Source organism: Canis lupus, chromosome 36 (genome assembly GCF_011100685.1).
Source record: "Canis lupus familiaris isolate Mischka breed German Shepherd chromosome 36, alternate assembly UU_Cfam_GSD_1.0, whole genome shotgun sequence".
In the NCBI taxonomy this organism is placed as follows: Eukaryota; Metazoa; Chordata; class Mammalia; order Carnivora; family Canidae; genus Canis; species Canis lupus.
In genome coordinates, this window is record NC_049257.1 from 16,602,125 (window position 1) to 16,621,765 (window position 19,641).

Below are 19,641 nucleotides of genomic sequence, written 5' to 3' on the forward strand. Positions count from 1 at the left end.
CTACCCTAAATAAAGTTGGATTTTGCTAGATTTTTTTCTGTCCAAATATAATAATAAAATAGACAAAGGTATTTACGTTATATTCTATAAGGAAATAAGTATTTAAAGGAATACAAAAGTCTATGAGTTAGAGCTCCTACTCTGAAAAGCTTTGCAATCTACCCTTCTGTTATAATGATTGACAAATAGTATTACCAATAGTTGAAACAGGGGCACCTGGGTGGCTCAGTAGTTAAACGTCTGCCTTTGGCTCACCTCGTGATCCTGGGGTCCTGGGATCGAGTCCTGCATCAGGCTTCCTGAAGGGAGCCTGCTTCTCTCTCTACCTATGACTCTGCCTCTCCCTAGTCTCTCATGAATAAATAAATAAAATCTTAAAAAAAAAAAAGTTGAAACAAATTAGAACAGATGAGCAGGGTTAATGGAAAACTTATTATTTAATGGGGCATCAAAAGACAAACCTGTCAAATAAGATTCACAATGTATTTGGGAAAAAGTGGTAGAAATAGTTCAAAACTTCCCAGTTTTTTAAAATTACTTGCCGATAAAGTAATTTATAACTCTTTCCTTAAATTGCAAATGACATTTGTAAACAAAAAATAATTTTAAAACTATGAAACAACTATAAGTTAAAAAACTCAATAATTAGGGCAGCCCGGGTGGCTCAGCGGCTTAGCGCCACCTTCGGCCCAGGGCATTATCCTGGAGACCCAGGATCGAGTCCCATGTCCCGCTCCCTGCATGGAGCCTGCTTTTCCCTCTGCCTGTGTCTCTGCCTCTCTCTCTTTCTCTCTCTCTCTCTCTGTATCTCTCATGAATAAATAAAATCTTTTTTAAAAAACTTGATAATTAAAAAAAAAAAAAAAAAAAAAAAAACTTGATAATTAAAACAGTCTATAGTGAATGAACTTTCAGAATGTAAAGTTAGAAGTTAAAGTCTAAAAGTCTAGTTGCAAATATATTGCCATTAATAGTCACTTTTTAGAATTGGCTTCATAAAAGATTCAATATGTAGTTTGAGCTGGGAATTTAAATATGCTTGTGAAGTTGTTGCCTATGAAATTATTTTATTATCCCAGATGCAAACCCAAAATATGGGTTTCCTAGACAAACGCACAGAAACATGTTTCTAACTCCCAAGCAGCTTACATCATATTAATTTGAAACCAGTCAGTCACTCTGTGGGTGAAAGTCAGAACTATGCTAATACCTAGTGTCTTAATAAACTAGAATATAATAATTAAAACAAGAGGCAATTTCCAATGAGCCTATCCTGCCACAACTCCTGGTCCTCCTTCTATCTTTAATAACATACTATTTCTGTTTATATTCTAACCTCCTCCGATTATTTCACTGACATGAATACATATTTGTTCTTGTTTCCATATCCCACACAGCTACTATGGATATCATCTTGCAAGAAGTAAATCCAGGTGGTATATTAACACTTAGAAGAGCATTAGGATATCACTGACTAATTAAACCAGGAATGAAGCTCTTCCTAGGTTAAAAGTACATACATCATCATTATAATGAGGAATAAGCTGCATTTTACACCTATCAAGATGAAGCTCACTTAAAATATTGGAAATAAATAGCATGATATCTGACTGGCACACACACACACAAAACATTTGAACATCTGGAACTTTTAAGTATATATTGGTCTTGGCCTAATAGAATCATAAAATGGTTCTTTTTATTCTATTGAAATATTAGAAAACTTACAATTTTATAAGATGTGCTTTTAACTCCTTCCTTGCTAAGAGGCTATATGGGGAAATGGCATGGTGCAGGCTAGGGAGAAATATGAAGGGTTAAGTGTCCAAGTTTGCACAAATTATGTTCTAGTTGGTAGGCAGACTTCAAAATCAATCAGAAGTTATTATCTCAACCCAAACCACTTGTAGACACTAAATAAATTAGGCATTTTAGGACTTCTCTATACTGTACAAGTATTACACTCCCTCTATGAGCATTTGATCTAATTGAAATAAAATCTCTTGGTGGAGAGGGAAGAATGAAGTATCAAAAATCAGACGAAATAGTTGTACTTTTGCAGTTATGTCTTCCTAAACTGCTCTTCCTCATTGTCTGACTGTCCTATAAATTATGTGATGGGGATGACAGTGATCTTATATTTGGACCACAGTCTTCTTTATCCCCTTGTGGAGGCAATTACAGTTTTCTTTTCAATGGATTTTGGAAGGAATTCATGGAATGAGCTGCTCTAGATGTTTAAGTCTGTGAAGGCCCTATCATATAGTAATCATGTGTAAGCTAATATTTAGTGGAAAACCTTATGATGAGATGGAGGATTAAACTAGATGAACTTTAATGCTTCTTTTAACACTCTAATGTCATGATTAAGAATGAGCCCAATTATAGCTAATAATTTATTGAGTGCCTCGTGTTTGCACTAAACTCACTATTCCAACTATAGGAAATACAAGAAAATTAAATAGCATGATTCCTAAAGCATGAAGAATACTTGACTGTGGCAACTACTATTATTCTTTTTTTTTTTTCAGTGAATAAAGCTGAATGATACCAAAACCTTCTGCATGTACCAAAGGCCAAGACAGCTTTATATAATAATTGGGTAAAAAAAATCTGTGGGTTGCCACATAGTCCTATTCCAATCAAAAGTATATAACTGGGACATAATCATTCTGCTCAATCCCTGAGCTGCCCACCTCTACCCAATCCCTGGGGATTTACTTGGATCTGGTTTTTGCCTCCCTTCTACTTAGAGGTCAACAAGGAAGGATGCTTGGGATCTCAGCCAAAATAAAGGAAAAATTTTCACTTTAAAAATTGCACCAAGGTCAGCCCGGGTGGCTCAGTGGTTTAACGCCGCCTTCAGCCCAGGGCGTGATCCTGGAGACCCAGGATCAAGTCCCACATCGGGCTCCCCGCAAGGAGCCTGCTTCTCCCTCTGCCTGTGTCTCTTGCCTGTCTCTCTCAATGTGTTCCTCATGAATAAATAAATAAAAATCTTAAAAAAAAAAGAAAACATAAGAGAATATTTTAGTGACTCAAAGGTAGGTAAAGGATTTTTAGTCAGGACATTAAAAGTAATAACCATAAATTAAGAAATTGATAAATTAGATTGCACTAAAATTAAATTTTTTTTTCTAAAGTTAAAATTTGTACTCATCAAACAACAGCATTAAGAAAATGAATAGGCAAACCATAGTCTCTGGGAGAAAAATTGGCAAAACATATATACAACAGGGCGCCTGGGTGGCTCAGTTGATTAAATATCTGCTTTCGGCTCAGGTCATGATCCCAGGTTCCTAGGATCAGAGCCCCATGTCGGTAGGCTCCAGCTCAGTGGGGAGCCTGCTTCTCCCTCTACCTCTGCCAGTACCCCCTCCGACTCATTCCCTTTCTTGCTCTCCTTTTCCCTTAAATAAATAAATAAAATATTTTTTAAAAAACACATATACGGGATGCCCGGGTGCCTCAGCGGTTAGGCGTCTGCCTTCAGCCCAGAGCGTGATCCTGGAGTCCCGGGATCGAGTCCCACGTCGGGCTCCCTGCATGGAGCCTGCTTCTCTCTCTGCCTGTGTCTCTGCCTCTCTCTCTGTGTCTCTCATGAACAAATAAAATCTTTAAAAAAAACACCACATATACAACAAAGGATCGATATCCCAAAATATAAGGAACTTCCAAAACTCAATGATAAATAAGCAACCTAGTTACCTAGTTTAAAAATGGGCAAAAGATTTGAACAAATACTTCACAAAAGAAGATGCACAAATGGCCAATAAGCACATGAAAACCGCATAACATGATTAGCCGTCAGGGAAATGCAAATTAAATCACAGTAAAAAGATAGCACTACACACCCACTAGAATGGCTAAAATTAAAAAGACTGAAAACAGATGCTGGCAAGGATGTGGAACAACCAGAGCTCTCATGCACTGTTGTGGGAGTGTAAAATGGTATAATCACTTTGGAAAACGATCTAGCAGGTTCTTATAAAACTAAACATACACCTACACTATGACCCAGCAATTCTATCTTTTGGCATTTACCCAAGAGAAGTGAAAATATGTGTGGATAAAAAGACTTGTACAAGAATGTTCATGGTCACTTTATTCATTAAAGTCAAAAACTAGAAATAACCCAGGTTTCTATCAATTGGAGAATGGATAAACTATGGTATATCTACAGAATGTAATACTACTCAGGAATTCTTTTTTTTTTTTTTTTAAGATTTTATTTATTTATTCATGAGAGACACACAGAGAGAGGGAGAGAAAGAGAGAGGCAGAGACACAGGCAAAGGGAGAAGCAGGCCCCATGCGGGGAGCCCTATGTGGGGCTCGATCCCTGGTCTCTGGGATCACACCCAGGGCGGAAGGCGGCGCTAAACTACTGAGCCAGCCACCTGGGCTGCCCACTACTGAGGAATTCTTTACAAAGGGCAAATTACTGATACAACATGGATGAGTCTTAAAAGTATCGTGCTAAGTGAAAGAAGCCTTACGTGGAATTATACAGTGCAAAAGGGCATATATTATGTGATTACATTTATGTAAAGTTCTAGAGCAAACAAAATTAAATCATGTAAAAAGAACCATGTTGGCAGCCTGGGTGGCTTGGTGGTTTAGCGCCGCCTTCAGCCCAGGGCCTGACCCTGGAGACCCGGGATCGAGTCCCACGTCGGGCTCCCTGCATGGAGCCTGCATCTCTCTCTCTGTCTCTCATGAATAAATAATAAAAGACATTAAAAAAAAAAAAGAACCATGTTTTCTGGAAGAGAGGAATTCAGGGAACTATCTGGAGTGATGACAATAGTCTATGTCTTGCTAAGGGTTTAGATTCCAGGTATGTGTATTTTCCAAAACTTGGGAATGTATACTTAAGGTTTATATATTTTACCATGTGCAAATTTTTCCTCAAAAGAAAAGATCTGTGAATATTGAATCATTCAAGCTAATGCAGTATATAGGGGGGAAAGTACTAGTATCTTAAATTTACTCTGAAATACATAAAAGAAATAAGACTAATGAATGGATAGAGATGGATGGATGAATGGATAGATGATAGATGAATGAGGAGGAGAGAGGGAGAAAGATATTTCATACTTAACTGAGGGATATATGGGAATTCATTGTAAAAATTCTTTCAATTTTTCCATATGTTTGAAATTTTTCATAATAAGACATTACAGAAAACTGTGCTGGATCTTTGCATTACTAAAGATGGTTATTCTCAGGTACATAATTCTGTTGTTTGTCTAGAAATTGTAATGGGACTTGCTTTTAAATAATGTTAGGCCACTGTGCCTTGTTGGAGAGTAGGGAAAGGAAACCGAAACTGCTTGACAAATAATCTCTATTATAGGCAGGGGAATCTGAAAGCTACGTCGAACTGAGGAAAAAATATTCTCCTTAATATGGATTTAGACAGTAATTATATGTTCTTGGGAGCTGTGTTTGTGTGTTTGTGTTTCTTGGATCTAATAGCTAGCCACAGGAAAACTTGAGGAAGTATAAGTTGCTTTATGTGTTTGGTTTTTTTGGGGTTTTGTTTTTGTTTTTGTTTTTTAGAGGGAAATATAGAGAGTGTGAGAGTGGGATCTGGGGAGGGGTAGAGGGAGAGAGACAAAATCTCAAGCAGGCTCCATGCCCAGTGCAGAGCATGACCTCAGGATCCCAAGATCATGACCTGAGCCAAACTCAAGAGTTGGATGCTTGATAGACTGAGCCACCCAGGCACCCCATGTGGAAGTTTATCTGTGTAACATACTGACAGAAATCTTGGAAGTTACCAGACTTAGAATCTAAAGTCTACCCTGGAACTCTTCTGCTTATCTACACCAGAACATAAATATAGACTGAGAAACTCTAAGACTGGGACACTTGGGTGGCTCAAGCGACTGAGTGTCTGCCTTTGGCGCAGGCCGTGATCCTGAGTTTTGGGAACGAGTCCCATATTGGGCTCTTACATGGAGCCTGCTTCTCCTCCCTCTGCCTATATCTCTGCCTTTCTCTGTGTCTCTCATGAATAGATGATAGATAGATAGATAGATAGATAGATAGATAGATAGATAGATAGATAGAAATCTTAAAAAAAAAAAAAAAAAAAAAAAAAAGGAGAGGGTAGCCCCGGTGGCGCAGCGGTTTAGCGCCGTCTGCAGCCCAGGGCGTGATCCTGGAGACCCGGGATCGAGTCCCACATTGGGCTCCCTGCATGGTACCTGCTTCTCCCTCTGCCTGTGTCTCTGCCTCTCTCTCTAGCTGTGTCTCTATGGAAAAAAAAAAAAAAAAAAAAAGGAGAAACTCAAAGACTTTGGTGGGAATTATCCTGCAATGGGCAGATTTGTAGTGAGAGACCTAAAGAAAGGACTCACTGAGGAAGGGAGGGCCACAGCCCTCAAGACAAGAAAGCTAGGAACTGGGATATGCATAAAAATAAACTTCTGAAGAATTACTATGAAGAAATAATATATTATTGACCAGTATTGAATTCTACTGATCAAATAATCAGGGAGTTTAAGTTAGAAAGTTCTGAAGAACAGTATAAAACAGCTAGATTTTGGAGAGTTACACCTTCTGGAAAGAGACAAATCAAGAAGGAAAAGTGGGTAGAACTGTGGAATGATGACATTCTTTTAATCAGAAGAAGACAAAATTGAGAACACAGAAGGAACCAAACCAAGAATTGTTTAAGGTCTCAAAGTTATACTCTGCATATTCCTGACAACAGAATACCACCTTAAGGTAATGACTATATAATAAGGAAAAACTACATGAAAATGAAATAAACAGGAATTAAGAGTTAGGTCATAAGAGGACAATGACATTATGTCTCTGTACTATAAAAGATGCCAGAAAGGATAAGAATAAACTTACATATGAAACAGCTAACTACAGCTTACAATTCTGAGGAAGGAAGTTTCTGGGTAATACTGCTACTTCTTCCCTGATTCTGGTCAAGTAAGCATTGGAAAAAATCATGGGGTAGCACATCTACATGGTCTTCCTTACTATCAGTACTTGGAAAGAAGCCATAGAAACAGTTACTATTTGCTTACCCTGTTCTTCGATCATCCTGTATGAGTAGGTTTACCTGGATGGTCCACAGGATAGGGATGGAGAATAAAATAGGGAGTTAGCAATTATACTTCATTTAATCATCCCCAACTCTTCAACAAAGCATTTTATATACATACATATATATGTATATATGTACATATATATGTATGTATATATATATACATAGGTTTTGTATTGGTGGTGTGGAAGAAAATGAAAGCGGAGTAATGGGAAATGTGCTTTCCTCCTATCAACTTTTCACTGAGATCCATGTGGCAGATAACAATATCATTTCATCAAACATAGCCTCAGAGTTCTAGATGGGAAACAGAAGCTAAGTGAGTATACCCCATGATATGATGAGTGGTAATGAGGGGCAAATGCTCAATAGCAGATGGTCAAATCTCCCTCTCCTTAAACATACTAAAGAACCTTGAAGGGCAGCCCAGGTGGCTCGGCGGTTTGGCACCATCCTCAGTCCAGGGCCTGATCCTGGGGTCCCAGGATCGAGTCCCACGTAGGGCTCCCTGCATAGAGCCTGCTTCTCCTTCTGCCTGTGTCTCTGCGTCTCTCTCTCTCTCTCAGTGTGTGTGTGTCTCTCTCATGAATGAATAAATAAAAATCCTAAAAAAAAAAAAAGAACCTTGAAGGGGTGGTATGGTATTTTATCATACACAATTCTATATGGCTATGAAATTGTAATCCATCTCTTAGATGTGGTATGTCCTTTATTATTGATACCAATAAGTAGGAAATATGAAGGGAACATAATTATCTCTCTTTATTTTTATTTTTTCCTCTTTTTTTTTAAAGATTTTATTTATTTATTCATGAGAGACATAGAGAGAGAGAGAGAGAGAGGCAGAGACACAGGCAGAGGGAGAAGCAGGCTCCACGCAGGAAGCCTGACACAGGACTTGATCCCAGGTCCTCAGGATCAGGCCCTGTGCTGAAGGCAGCGCTAAAATGCTAAGCCACCCACGCTGCCCAATTATCCCTCTTTATAAAGATCTTACAATGTATTAGGAAGATAAAACATAAGAAAATAATTCATATACAATACGTATGCTTAACTGTGTAGTAAATTTATGTAATACAGGTTTAGAAAATGAAAAAATCAGTTCAAGCTAGATGATATACAGAAAGTTTCATGGAAACCATAATTCACCACTTATTCTTGAATTTACCATTTCTCTATGTTCCTTGCGGAGTATGTCTTATTCCCCTATCCTTCCTCCTTCACCCATACCCTCAGTTGTAACACTTATCTCAATGCCTGACATGATCTATATAGGTACAAATTAAATGTTTGCTGATTATTCCTAGCTGATCACTCTAGCACTATCCATTAGCACTTTTTAAAAAATATCTTTTATTATTTATTTATTCATGAGAGACACACAGAGAGAAGCAGGCTCCATGCAGGGAGCCTGATGTGGGACTCGATCCCGGGTCTCCAGGTCAGGCCCTGGGCTGAAGGCGGCACTAAACCACCAAGCCACCAACCACTGCCCTCCGTTAGCACTTTTATACTTCCTAAGGGAAGACTATTAGCATTGCCTTAGTTATTCAAGCCAGAAAGCTGGGTATCAGACTCTTCCTTACCCCTCACATCTGAATAGGTCCCCAGTTCTTTGTTTTCCATCCCTTCCGTGCTTTTTAAATCTCTTCTCCTCATTATAATAGCCTTCATTAGGCCTCCTGATTGTTCTCCAAGCCTCCAGTTCTCTACTTTCTGCCTCTTGTCACTCTCCTCAAATCCATTATCCACAGTGCTGTCGAATGTTCCATCTAAAACAGAAATTAAATTTTGTCACTTCGATACAAAATCCCAACTCCTCAGTATGGTGAAGAGTGGAAGCTTCTTAAACTGTTCCCTTTTCTTACTTATATCTTCTGTCTTGCTGCTACTATACTTGTTCCTTTAGTCACAGGATTTTTGTGCTATTTTCTTTATGCTAATCCTTTGAGAATATTTTACTCCACGTTGACTCCAATTTGCCTATTCTTTAAGACACAGCTCAAGAATCTTCTCCAGAAAACAATCTTTCACCCACTTTCCCTGACTGGAGTAGGCTCTACTCTGTGTATAGTATTTATTGCTGTTATAATCACTTTTTGGTTAATGTCTTTTCCACTGGTGACTTTCGAACTTTATTGACTCAGACCTATCTAGCACAAAATACATACTTTTAATCACAACCTCACCCCAGTACACACTGAAATAAAAATTTCATGAAGCAATGTCAAACTTTGCTCCACGTAACATACTCTGGTATTTATTATTCTGTATTATTCTCCTTTTGTTCTAATTCTGGTCTTAACATACTGAATTGATTTCATGGCTCAGTTTTATTTTTTTTTATTTTTTTATTTTTTTTAATTTTTTTATTTATTTATGATAGTCACAGAGAGAGAGAGAGAGAGGCAGAGACATATGCAGAGGGAGAAGCAGGCTCCATACACTGGGAGCCCGACATGGGATTCGATCCGGGGTCTCCAGGATCATGCCCTGGGCCAAAGGCAGGCGCTAAACCGCTGCACCACCCAGGGTTCCCCATGGCTCAGTTTTAAAATACTGCAACAGAATTTGAAGTCATACAGATTCTTAAGTGTGATAGATGCTCACTATAAGTAATTGAGAAAAAGATAAAACAAAAATCTCTGGGGGCAGCCCAGATGGCTCAGGGGCTTAGCGCCACCTTCAGCCCAGGACCTGATCCTGGAGACCCAGAATCGAGTCCCATGTCGGGCTCCCTGCAAGGAGCCTGCTTCTCCCTCTGCTTGTGTCTCTGCCTCTCTCTCTCCCTCTCTCTGCGTGTGTGTGTGTGTGTGTGTGTGTGTGTGTGTGTGTGTCTCATTAATTAATGAATAAAATCTTCTAAAAAAAATCTCTGTATCTGTAGCAATTAGCACAGGGTTAGCCATATAGCAGTCCTCCATAAAAATGTTTGATTAAAGAATACATTCACACCTCTGAGGAAAACCATCTTCATAAATCATCTTTTGTCCCCATCACTTTCCTTTTTAAGAATAAGTGCTTCTTTTTTTTTTTTTTTAAGATTTTATTTATTTATTCATGAAGGACACAGAGAGAGAGGACTCTGGGATCACGCCCTGAGCCAAAGGCAGATGCTCAACCCCTGAGCCACCCCGGCATCCCTGAATAAGTGTTTCTTATAAGACATTAAATTGAGATGAAAACATAGACATGTAAGCACAGATAAAGAAACAGGCAAACTGGAGAAATCTTTAAAAATCATTGAGTTTAAAGGGCATAATAAGATAGAGAGGCATGATCACCGAGGGCAAACTGCCTTACAAAAAAAGGCCTAATGTGGTAAAGTCGCTTATGGTGATCGGTTCCAGAGGTCAGAAATCATTTTATAAATGACCCAAAGATCACTTAAGCTAACCAAATTCACAAAATACTGATGCATGTTATGCATAATATGCTCATAATAACTAAAATTTATTATTGAATACTTACTATGTATCAGACAATCTCTTAAGCACTTAATATGAATCTATCCTCAAAACAATCATGTAAAGTAGGGTTATCTCATGTTAGCTCTTTTTCAAAGATCAGGACACTGAGGGGTGCCTGGGTGGCTCAGTCAGTTGAGCATCTGACTCTTGATTTTGGCTCAGATCATGATCTTGGGTCTTGAGATCCAGCCCTCTGTCGAGCATGGAGCCTGCTCTGGATTTTCTCTCTTTCTCTCTCCCACTGCTGCTCCCCCTGCTCGTGTTCCCTCCCCCTCTCTCTTTCTCTCTCTCTTTCAAATAAATAAATAAATAAATAAATAAATAAATAAATAAATAAATAAATAAATAAAATATTTTAAAAAATAAATAAAGGGCGTTGGCATTGGCTAACATTTTAAATCTCATTATCCTGTGATGATATGATGGCTGATAGGTCTATGTGTGCCCATTATGTTGAGGACATTGATTGTCACAGAAGAGATGATATGTGAATTTCTTACAGGTCAAATGACACTAGGAAGATATGGCAACTTGAATTGCTTTTGCAGTATTCCATTCTAAAGGGAGGCCTCCTAACAAAGGAGATACAAGCAGTGAAGAGCCAGAGTTTTCTTTTCAGGGAATTGGCACAAAATGGATGCCCCTTTTAACTCACTGAATAAATTAAGAATGCATGCCATGTGAGAAACAGTAAGGGCATTAATGGCAACCAATGTCAACTGGAAAAGCAGAGATGACGAAAACATAGAGTGTAGCAAGTAGCAAGATTTGTCTCTTCTCTAGTCCTACTTCTAAGTTCCCAACCCCAGAAGAGTTTGCCTTAAGAAGGAAAGAAGAAAAAATATCCTAGAACCATACATTCCACAACCCAATCTTTAGGTTTGGAGAAGAAGAATGAGTGAAAAATTGACTATACTCCCTTCTTCATTTCAAGTCCCTGTGGCTACAAGGCTAAATAGCAATGGAGGAGGTTTTAAAAAACTGAAGTTTAACTAGGTTCGGCTAGATTTTGAATAACTTAGAAGACCAGAAAAGGATGGAATCTATCCTGGGGGAACATAGTATAGTGGAACAATGTCTAGAAAAAAAGAAAGCATTTTAGTTCTTACCCCAACCAAGTTCAGATTCCTTAGTAACCTGCTCACATAAAAGAAATAGGAGTATGTGGTTTATGATATAATGTTAAGTGAATGAATCAGAATTTGCAATTGTATGTATGTGGCAAGTACAAATCTATGAGTAATCTGGATATATTAAACAATACCTGGAGAAGATAATTGAATTTTCTCTAAATCACAATTTTGCATAGGGTCATCAATGATTGTATATCTAACCAAATCTACTATTACACTTCTTTTTTGCCATTTATTTAAGGAGTAAAATAAGTTTATTTAGCAAGATTGCTTTTCACAAATCCATGTTGGATGATAGATATGTGGCCGCCCTCCGTGGACTTGTAAATTAAGGGGTTTTGTTGTTGTTTGGGGTTTTTTTGGTTGTTATTGCTTTTCAAAGATTAACACCATAGTATTTCAAAGAAGAAGACTAACCAAAGTGTGATCTTCCAGTTCCTCCCTTTTCCATTAAAATTTGAGTATTATGCTTGACTTTTTCTATTATCTACAATCATTTCAGTTTGCAGGGAGTCCAAACATATAATTGTTAATAGCGCATATATTTCAGAGAACATGTCTTTGAGCCCTCCAGTGAAGACACCTTTAAGCCCACCTGATGTGAAATCATCTTCCCTAACCTATTCTATTTCTCACTCCAATTTGTATAGTACCATTGGTAATATTTGTATGAGGATTCTAATTTATGAAGTTTTCCTCTTACATTGGAATATTTTAGGACACCTAAGCAGGGTATTTCCTGGGATTATTTACAACATATTGATCTCAGACTAGGAATGCCTGAATCCCTTTTATCCCAAGCCTGGTAAGAGATAAAAAGTTTATGGCTATCTTTTAAAAATCTCATATGACCCCAGTGGAAAATATATATGAACTAGATAGCATAAAAATAAAGTAAGACTCACTAAAGAATGACCTTTTAAATTACAGCTTATTGTTCCTGTCACAATTATGACTTAGGTAAGTACTTACCTACCTTTAATAAATGGATAAGGCACTGTAACGTACTAACTACATAACTATGCAATTTTCATTTGTGCTTAGATATGGGCTCATATACAATTAAATATCCTAATAGTAAATAATATTGTGGTATGGCATTTAAACACATTATCTAATTTATTTTTCTTAAAGCAAAGCAAAGTGAAACTAATATAATTAAATCATATTGATACTACTTGAAAGAATTTAGACATTTGTCATCTTTGCTGTAGTTCTGTGCAGTATGCTCAAAAGAACAATGTGAAGTTCAAACTCTGAGAACCAAAGAATTTGAAAGTCCACTTGAAAAGGAAAAAATAGCAAAAGTCTTTACTAAATGAAAGAAAACATACACTTTAGCTCAGAAGGGCTTCTACATACCCAAGGTCAATATAGATGTGCAGCCACAATTTTTGGAAAAGAAAATTTCTTCCTGGTCTTTCTTGTGATTCTGACATAACAAAGCTTACATAAAACAAAATGTTTTAATTATTATCTGTTAATATTTTAAAATATTTTAGGAACCCGTTGCAATTGTTCTTATGACGTCTTTTTTTATTCTTATTTTTTTAAGATGTTATTTATTTATTCATGAGAGACACAGAGAGAGAGGCAGAGACATAGGCAGAGGGAGAAGTAGGCTCCCTGCAGGGAGCCCGATGTGGGACTCAATCCCAGGACTCCAGGATCATAACCTGAGCCAAAGACAGATGCTCAACCACTGAGCCACCCTAGGTGCCCCATGATGTTTTTCTTAAAAAAATTTTTTTAAAGATTTTATTTATTTATTCATAAGAGAGAGAGAGAATGAAAGAGAGAAAGAGAGAGAGAGAGGCAGAGACACAGGCAGAGGGAGAAGCAGGCTCCATGCAGGAAGCCCGATGGACTCGATCCCAGGTCTACAGGATCACACCCTGGGCTGAAGGCTGTGCTAAACCGCTGAGCCACCCGGGCTGCCCCATGATGTTTTTTAAATAGAAGTTTTCATTTCTCCAAGTATTTGTTCTTAAATAAGAATACTACATATTTTTAAAAGTAAAAACTCAGATTTCTAGATAAGAATTCATAAAATAAGAATATACCCCAGTATTGTAGTAAATAGATAATTCCACTTATATAGGAATTGTCCTTAAAGGCCAGGCAGAGAGGGGAGGAAGATAAACAAACCTGAGAGTGTACCTAAGTAGAGAGGATATGGGCAAGCTTAATGTATTCAATATAATACTTAATCTGAATGAAAATCTTTCATAAATGGTAAAAGAGTTTGTTCTCACTTCAAGTAAGAACTTAGAGATGAAGATAACATAGTTCCAGCTCTGGAGGAGTTATCAATAAGAGGTAAATAAGCTTAAGAGTGGAGAAGGTGATGATTCATAATTATCCCCTAGGAAGACAGATCAGAAAGTGAGGCAATCTTTCTGTGATAAGTAGGCCTACCTTGGTGAATGAACACAGCAGGCCCCAGATACAGCAGGCCTCAATGAAGCCAACTGGAGAGAAGTGAGAGAAGAGTATAAAAGCCTCACTTGGGGTGAAATGTGGGGCTGCTGCAGGGAACAGCATGGGTTTGCTCCTGTTTGTTGTGGGAATCCCAGGGAGAAAAGGAGGAAGGATGTTATATCCACACTACCACTTACCCAATAAGGTAGCCTATACCCAGTGTCTAAATGTTTGGGCGCTTAACTAATTAAAGCGTAAAGATAGAAGTATAAAGGAGCAGGGTAAGCTGCTGATGGGGAATAGCTAGGCTGTCTTAGAGCTCTGTGAGAAAGCTAAAATCTGGGTTAAATTTTCTGTGGAAAACCAAGACTATTGATTTGGGCTTGTCTGTAAGAATACACATGTCCTGGAGAATCTTGTCTTTGGAGCCATTACCAGGCATAAATGTACTCTGGCAAAAGATCATCTCCTGGCAATTGTGTTGATTACCCATCTTAGGCCAGCGCTACTCCCTGGTGACATCCAAAGAATGATTTAATATGAAGGAAAGGCCTGTATTATACAGATGTTGGTAGGATGGGTTGAACATGAATAAGGTGGTTTTCAGTCTTTGATTCTAATCACAAGCTGAAGGATGTTTTATTTATTTATTTATTTATTACAGATTTTATTTATTTATGCATGAGAGACAGAGAGAGAGAGAGAGAGAGGCAGAGAGACAAGCAGGCTCCATGCAGGGAGCCCAAAATGGGACTCGATCCCTGGGCCTCGTGGTTCCCACCACGGGCTGAAGGCAGCGCCAAACCTTGAGCCACTGGGGCTGCCCTGAAGGATGTTTTAAAGCAAAGAAACGGGGCAGCCCGGGTGGCTCAGCGGTTTAGTACCACCTTCGGCTCAGGGCGTGGTCCTGGAGACCCAGGATCGAGTCCCACATCAGGCTCCCTGTATGGGGCCTGCTTCTCCCTCTGCCTGTGTCTCTGCCTCTCCCTCCCTCTCTCTATGTCTCTCATGAATAAATGAATAAACTTTAAAAAAAAAAAAAAAAATAAAGCAAAGAAACGTAGTGGTTTCTAATCTCAGGAACTACGAAATGCTAAATAAAAGTGGAAGCTTAGTTGCTTTGGGGAGAACTTGTGTTCTTGAGAGTATTACTACAAAATCATTTAACAAACATTTAATAGATGTCAATCATGCACCAGACATAATGACTTTCTTTCCAAAGTAAAGTATTTCATGAAGGAAATTAGCCCTTTCAATAGCAAGAATGTGAAGAAAAAAATAGAAAAACAAAGGACCAAACTGAGATACCAACAGTATCGCCTCTATCCATAACTTGCTGAGAAGCCTTAAACAAGAATGTAGGATGAAGTCAGAGATTTTCAGGGGTACACAGGTGACTTACTTGGGTGGGACATATTAAAAATTAGTATTCGGGGATCCCTGGGTGGCTCAGTGGTTTAGCATCTGCCTTCGGCCCAGGGTGTGATCCTGGAGTCCCTGGATCAAGTCCCACATCGGGCTCCCTGCATGGAGCCTGCTTCTCCCTCTGCCTGTGTCTCTGCCTCTCTCTCTCTCTGTTTCTCATGAATAAATAAATAAAATCTTAAAAATATTAGTATTCATATTCTTTTTTGTCTAAATGCAAAAAGTTAACAATAGTAATATTTAATATAAGAAAGATTAGTGAAAATATATAATATATATATTTATACAAAGATATGAACAAAATTTTCTTAAATGCATAAGTATACCAAATAAAAAAGATGGCAATGACTAGATTACCTGATTTCTAAAATCACTCTGCTCTAAAGTTCTGATCCCATATTATTTAAAGTACTTAATTTTCTCTTAGACTATATTTAAAAGTCACACCATATCTTTAATAACATAAACTTCCTCATATACAACAAAATTTAATTTTACAAATATATGAAAAATGGAAACTTTGATTATTTAAATGCATCCTAACCCTACTGACACACCTTTCTTACCTGATGAAGCAGGTTCTCTCTGTATTATATGCCAGTTGGCATGACCCTTTCCTCTTCTTAGCTCATTCAAGAGACTGGCAAAAGAATTTTCTGAGAGCACTGTGTTGATCAGATTAACAATAAACTTAAAGTATGGATTCCCTCTAGCCAAGTTTTCAGAATTCTTCAAATTTCACTAATTTGTGCAGCAACTGGTTGGTTTACTTTGTTGATAACTATAATTATATATACATATATATATATATACACATTCCCTCAAATTTCTGATTTATAAAAAAAATGTAGAAGAAACACTACTGTAAAGCTAAACTATTTTATCCTACAGTTCTTTTAAAGGATGGGTTTATGAATTGAACACGTAATTAATTGGCTTTTATATAGCCAATATAAAAGCTACTCACTTTTTGTGTCTAAAATTATAGGAAGTTAAGAGTCTTGCTATGCACAGTAATATGAATAAATAGATCACAAAGAAGTTGGCTGGAAACCAGTCCATTAAAATGACAGCTTTCACAATAATGCAATAATCTTAACACTACAAAACTATGTGTTTAAATGTGATTAAGATAGTCAATTTTATGTGTTTTATACGAGTCAAAAAAAAAGACAATGACTGAAATAATATACCAGCCTAAAATGAATATTTCTGGGACGCCTGGGCAGCTCAGTGGTTGAGCGTCTGGATTCAGCTCAGGTCATGATCCCAGGGTCCTGGGATTGAGTCCCACATCAGGCTCCCTGCATGGAGCCTGCCTCTGTCTCTCATGAATAAATAAATAAAATCTTTAAAAAAGCATACAAATTTAAAAATGTGTTAAATTTGTTAAAATTCCTAAACTGTTTCTCAAAATACTAGTTTATATACCTATGGGTAATGTATGAGACTTACAAAATGGAGGGTGCTAATTGTTGGTAACGTGTGTCTTTAAGTTCTTCTTCTAATAGTAGTTTTCAATATGAGCCAGTCTATTTTTGTTTTGACTCTTATGGAAGTCAAGTAGATGGGTAGGGCATTCTGGGTAACTGGTCTGGGAATTGAAACTCATTGCCCCCCTCTCCTAATTACTGCTACAAACTAAACAAATGAGTTAACCAGCTATTGTTACTGATCTGTAGAGAGGTATATATTTTGAAATAAAGATACATTAAGTATCTGCATTTTTCTTTTAGATTTCAGATTTTCTATACCCATTGTCTGATGTCCACCTCTCTAATACCATGTTTTTTTTTGTTTTTTTTAATCTTTTCTGGACATTTCAAGATAGGATGCCAAAATTTACTAGTCCATATGCACTTGAACCATATAAAACATATGGTTGCTAGTTCATTCATTTTTTTTAAGACTTTATTTATTCATTCATGAGAGACACACAGAGAGAAGCAGAGACACAGGCAGAGGGAGAAGCAGGCTCCATGCAGGGAGTCCAATGTGGGACTTGATCCTGAGATTCCGGAATCACGCCTTGAGCCAAAGGCAGACAGACGCTCAACCACTGAGCCACCCAGGCATCCCACTAGTTCATTCTTAATAGTGCAATATGGCAAAAAAAAAAAAAAAAAAAAAAAAAAAGGAAGAAAAAAAAAGTGCAAAAAGGCTTTTTCCATTGAGAAAAATGCCTTTTCCAAAACTCCTATTCTAGAGTAAATATTATACTTCTATTGCCACATATTAACATATAATTTTAGAGTTTACAAACCTCTTTCATAAATATTGTTCCATTTAATTTTTACAACCCAGGTGTGGTGACTGGGAAGATATTATTATCTCCACTTAATAGATGAAACAAGGTTATACAATCATGAAGTAGTAGAACTGAGGCTAGCAGGGCATTGAACTTTCCACAGCCCTCTGTGCCGCCTCTTCCATATGTAAAAGGACAGCATATTCTTTTTGCAGAAATGTTATTCCACGGTGGTTAACATTCACCTCCATAATCCCCTATAGAACAAGATAAAATATAAATTTAAAAAGGGGGAGAAAATATGCAAAAAAAGAAATTTCCCTTTTGGTAATTTTACTACTACTTTTCTGAAAGAATTCATTCTTTCAGAATGACTGTATCTAAACATGTATTCTCTAGCATTACAAAAAATACATGTGAATAATTATAAGACAAGGACACTATAAAACTATAACCTCAGGGCCCCTGGGGGTTCAGTCAGTTAATCACTCAACTCTTGATTTTGGTTCTGGTCATGATCTCAAGGTCATGAGTTCAAGCCTCCCATTATATTCCATGCTTAGCATGGCATCTGCTTGTCCCTCTCCTTCTGCTCCTCTCCCTGCTTGCACTCTCTCTGTCAAAATAAATAAATAAATAAATAAATAAATAAATAAATAAATAAATAAATAAATATCTTTAAAAAAACCTATAACCTCAATTTTGCAAGCAGGTCATATTAAATGCTAACCCCATAGTGTACGTTTAATCGTACGTCTTGTTCATGTTCATCTTATTTCTTATTTTCATATAAGTTTCATTACATTTCTTCCTTACAACTAACCATAAAGTCACAGGACTAATCTTTCTCAGAGTTACTTATTTTCTTATAAGCATAATTGCTGGTCAGCTATTGGCTGACCTACAAATTAGGTGGTTTTGTAAAGAAACAAGTCTCACCATTTTGAAAGATTATTTATTTTGAAATATTTTATTTATTTATTAATGAGAGAGAGAGAGAGAGAGAGGCAGAGACACAGGCAGAGGGAGAAGCAGGCTCCATGCAGGGAGCCCGACGTGGGACTCGATCCCTGGGTCCCAGGATCACGCCCTGGGCTGACGGCGGCGCTAAACCACTGAGCCACCCGGGCTGCCCCCCACAGGTCCATTTTAGCTCTCTGCAATAGCACTGTAAAGCTTATTAACCAACATTCATTGAGACGGGGCATTTTAAGGGTCTAGACAACCTTGGGGAGTATTTATGGATATCTAAATATCTTCTGGGACAAACAAGTGTCAACAGTTAATGAGGTACTAATAAGCCCTAAGGCCCGAATCAGGAAGCATCCCGTGATGTGGTTCAGGCCACTGGGACTTGAGACAGACAGGTAGGGCAGAGCGGGCGGCTTGCGGTATTATTAGGTAACAATTTCCGCGCTCCAAATGGTTGCCTAGTAACCGTTAGTGTGATAGTAGGATCCCTGACTATTACACTGTGGGCTGCAAGGAAAACGCATGAGCAAAGAAGAACAATGTCAGACGGGAATCTATGGCAAAAATAGAAACAAAATAAACGTAAATGTCTCCCGCACCTGCAAGTCAAGCCCCACATTTTACCTACATGTATACCTAGGCCTCAGGTGTCTGTACAGGCCAAAGGGGTAAGTTTTACTACCAGTCTCCGAACCCTGGCTGGGGAAACAGACAACAGCATTACCGGGTCTGCAACCCCAGAGCTGTCCTCGCGGGAGCCCGCGCGCATCCTTCTAGAGACGGCCCCTCACGCGGCCTCCTCCGCGGGTTCAGGCCTGCAACGCGGCTGACGGCGCTCGCCGTGGCTAGGCAACGGTCGGAGCATTCCCCGCGGAGTCGGCCCCGCCTCCCGAGGCGCTT

At 38.1% G+C, this 19,641-nt stretch overlaps 2 protein-coding genes across 3 annotated transcripts in view; one reads left to right on the forward strand and one right to left on the reverse strand.

Moving 5' to 3' along the window:
• The window catches only part of SLC25A12 (solute carrier family 25 member 12), a 207,090-nt gene that overhangs the window by 105,839 nt on the left and 81,610 nt on the right, over positions 1 to 19,641 (reverse strand). The window contains exon 1 of one of the 2 annotated variants that reach the window (XM_038584840.1): positions 19,466 to 19,596. The exons of the other annotated variant lie outside the window; for it this stretch is intronic. Coding sequence (XP_038440768.1) covers positions 19,466 to 19,510 — 45 coding nt within the window. The 5' untranslated portion in view covers positions 19,511 to 19,596. Of the gene's footprint in view, positions 1 to 19,465; positions 19,597 to 19,641 lie in introns of those variants that run through there. 2 annotated transcript variants of the gene reach the window in all.
• The window catches only part of HAT1 (histone acetyltransferase 1), a 69,174-nt gene continuing 68,781 nt past the window's right edge, over positions 19,249 to 19,641 (forward strand). The window contains exon 1 of the mRNA XM_038584845.1: positions 19,249 to 19,409. The gene's annotated coding sequence lies outside the window, so the exon portion shown is untranslated. The remainder of the gene's footprint in view (positions 19,410 to 19,641) is intronic.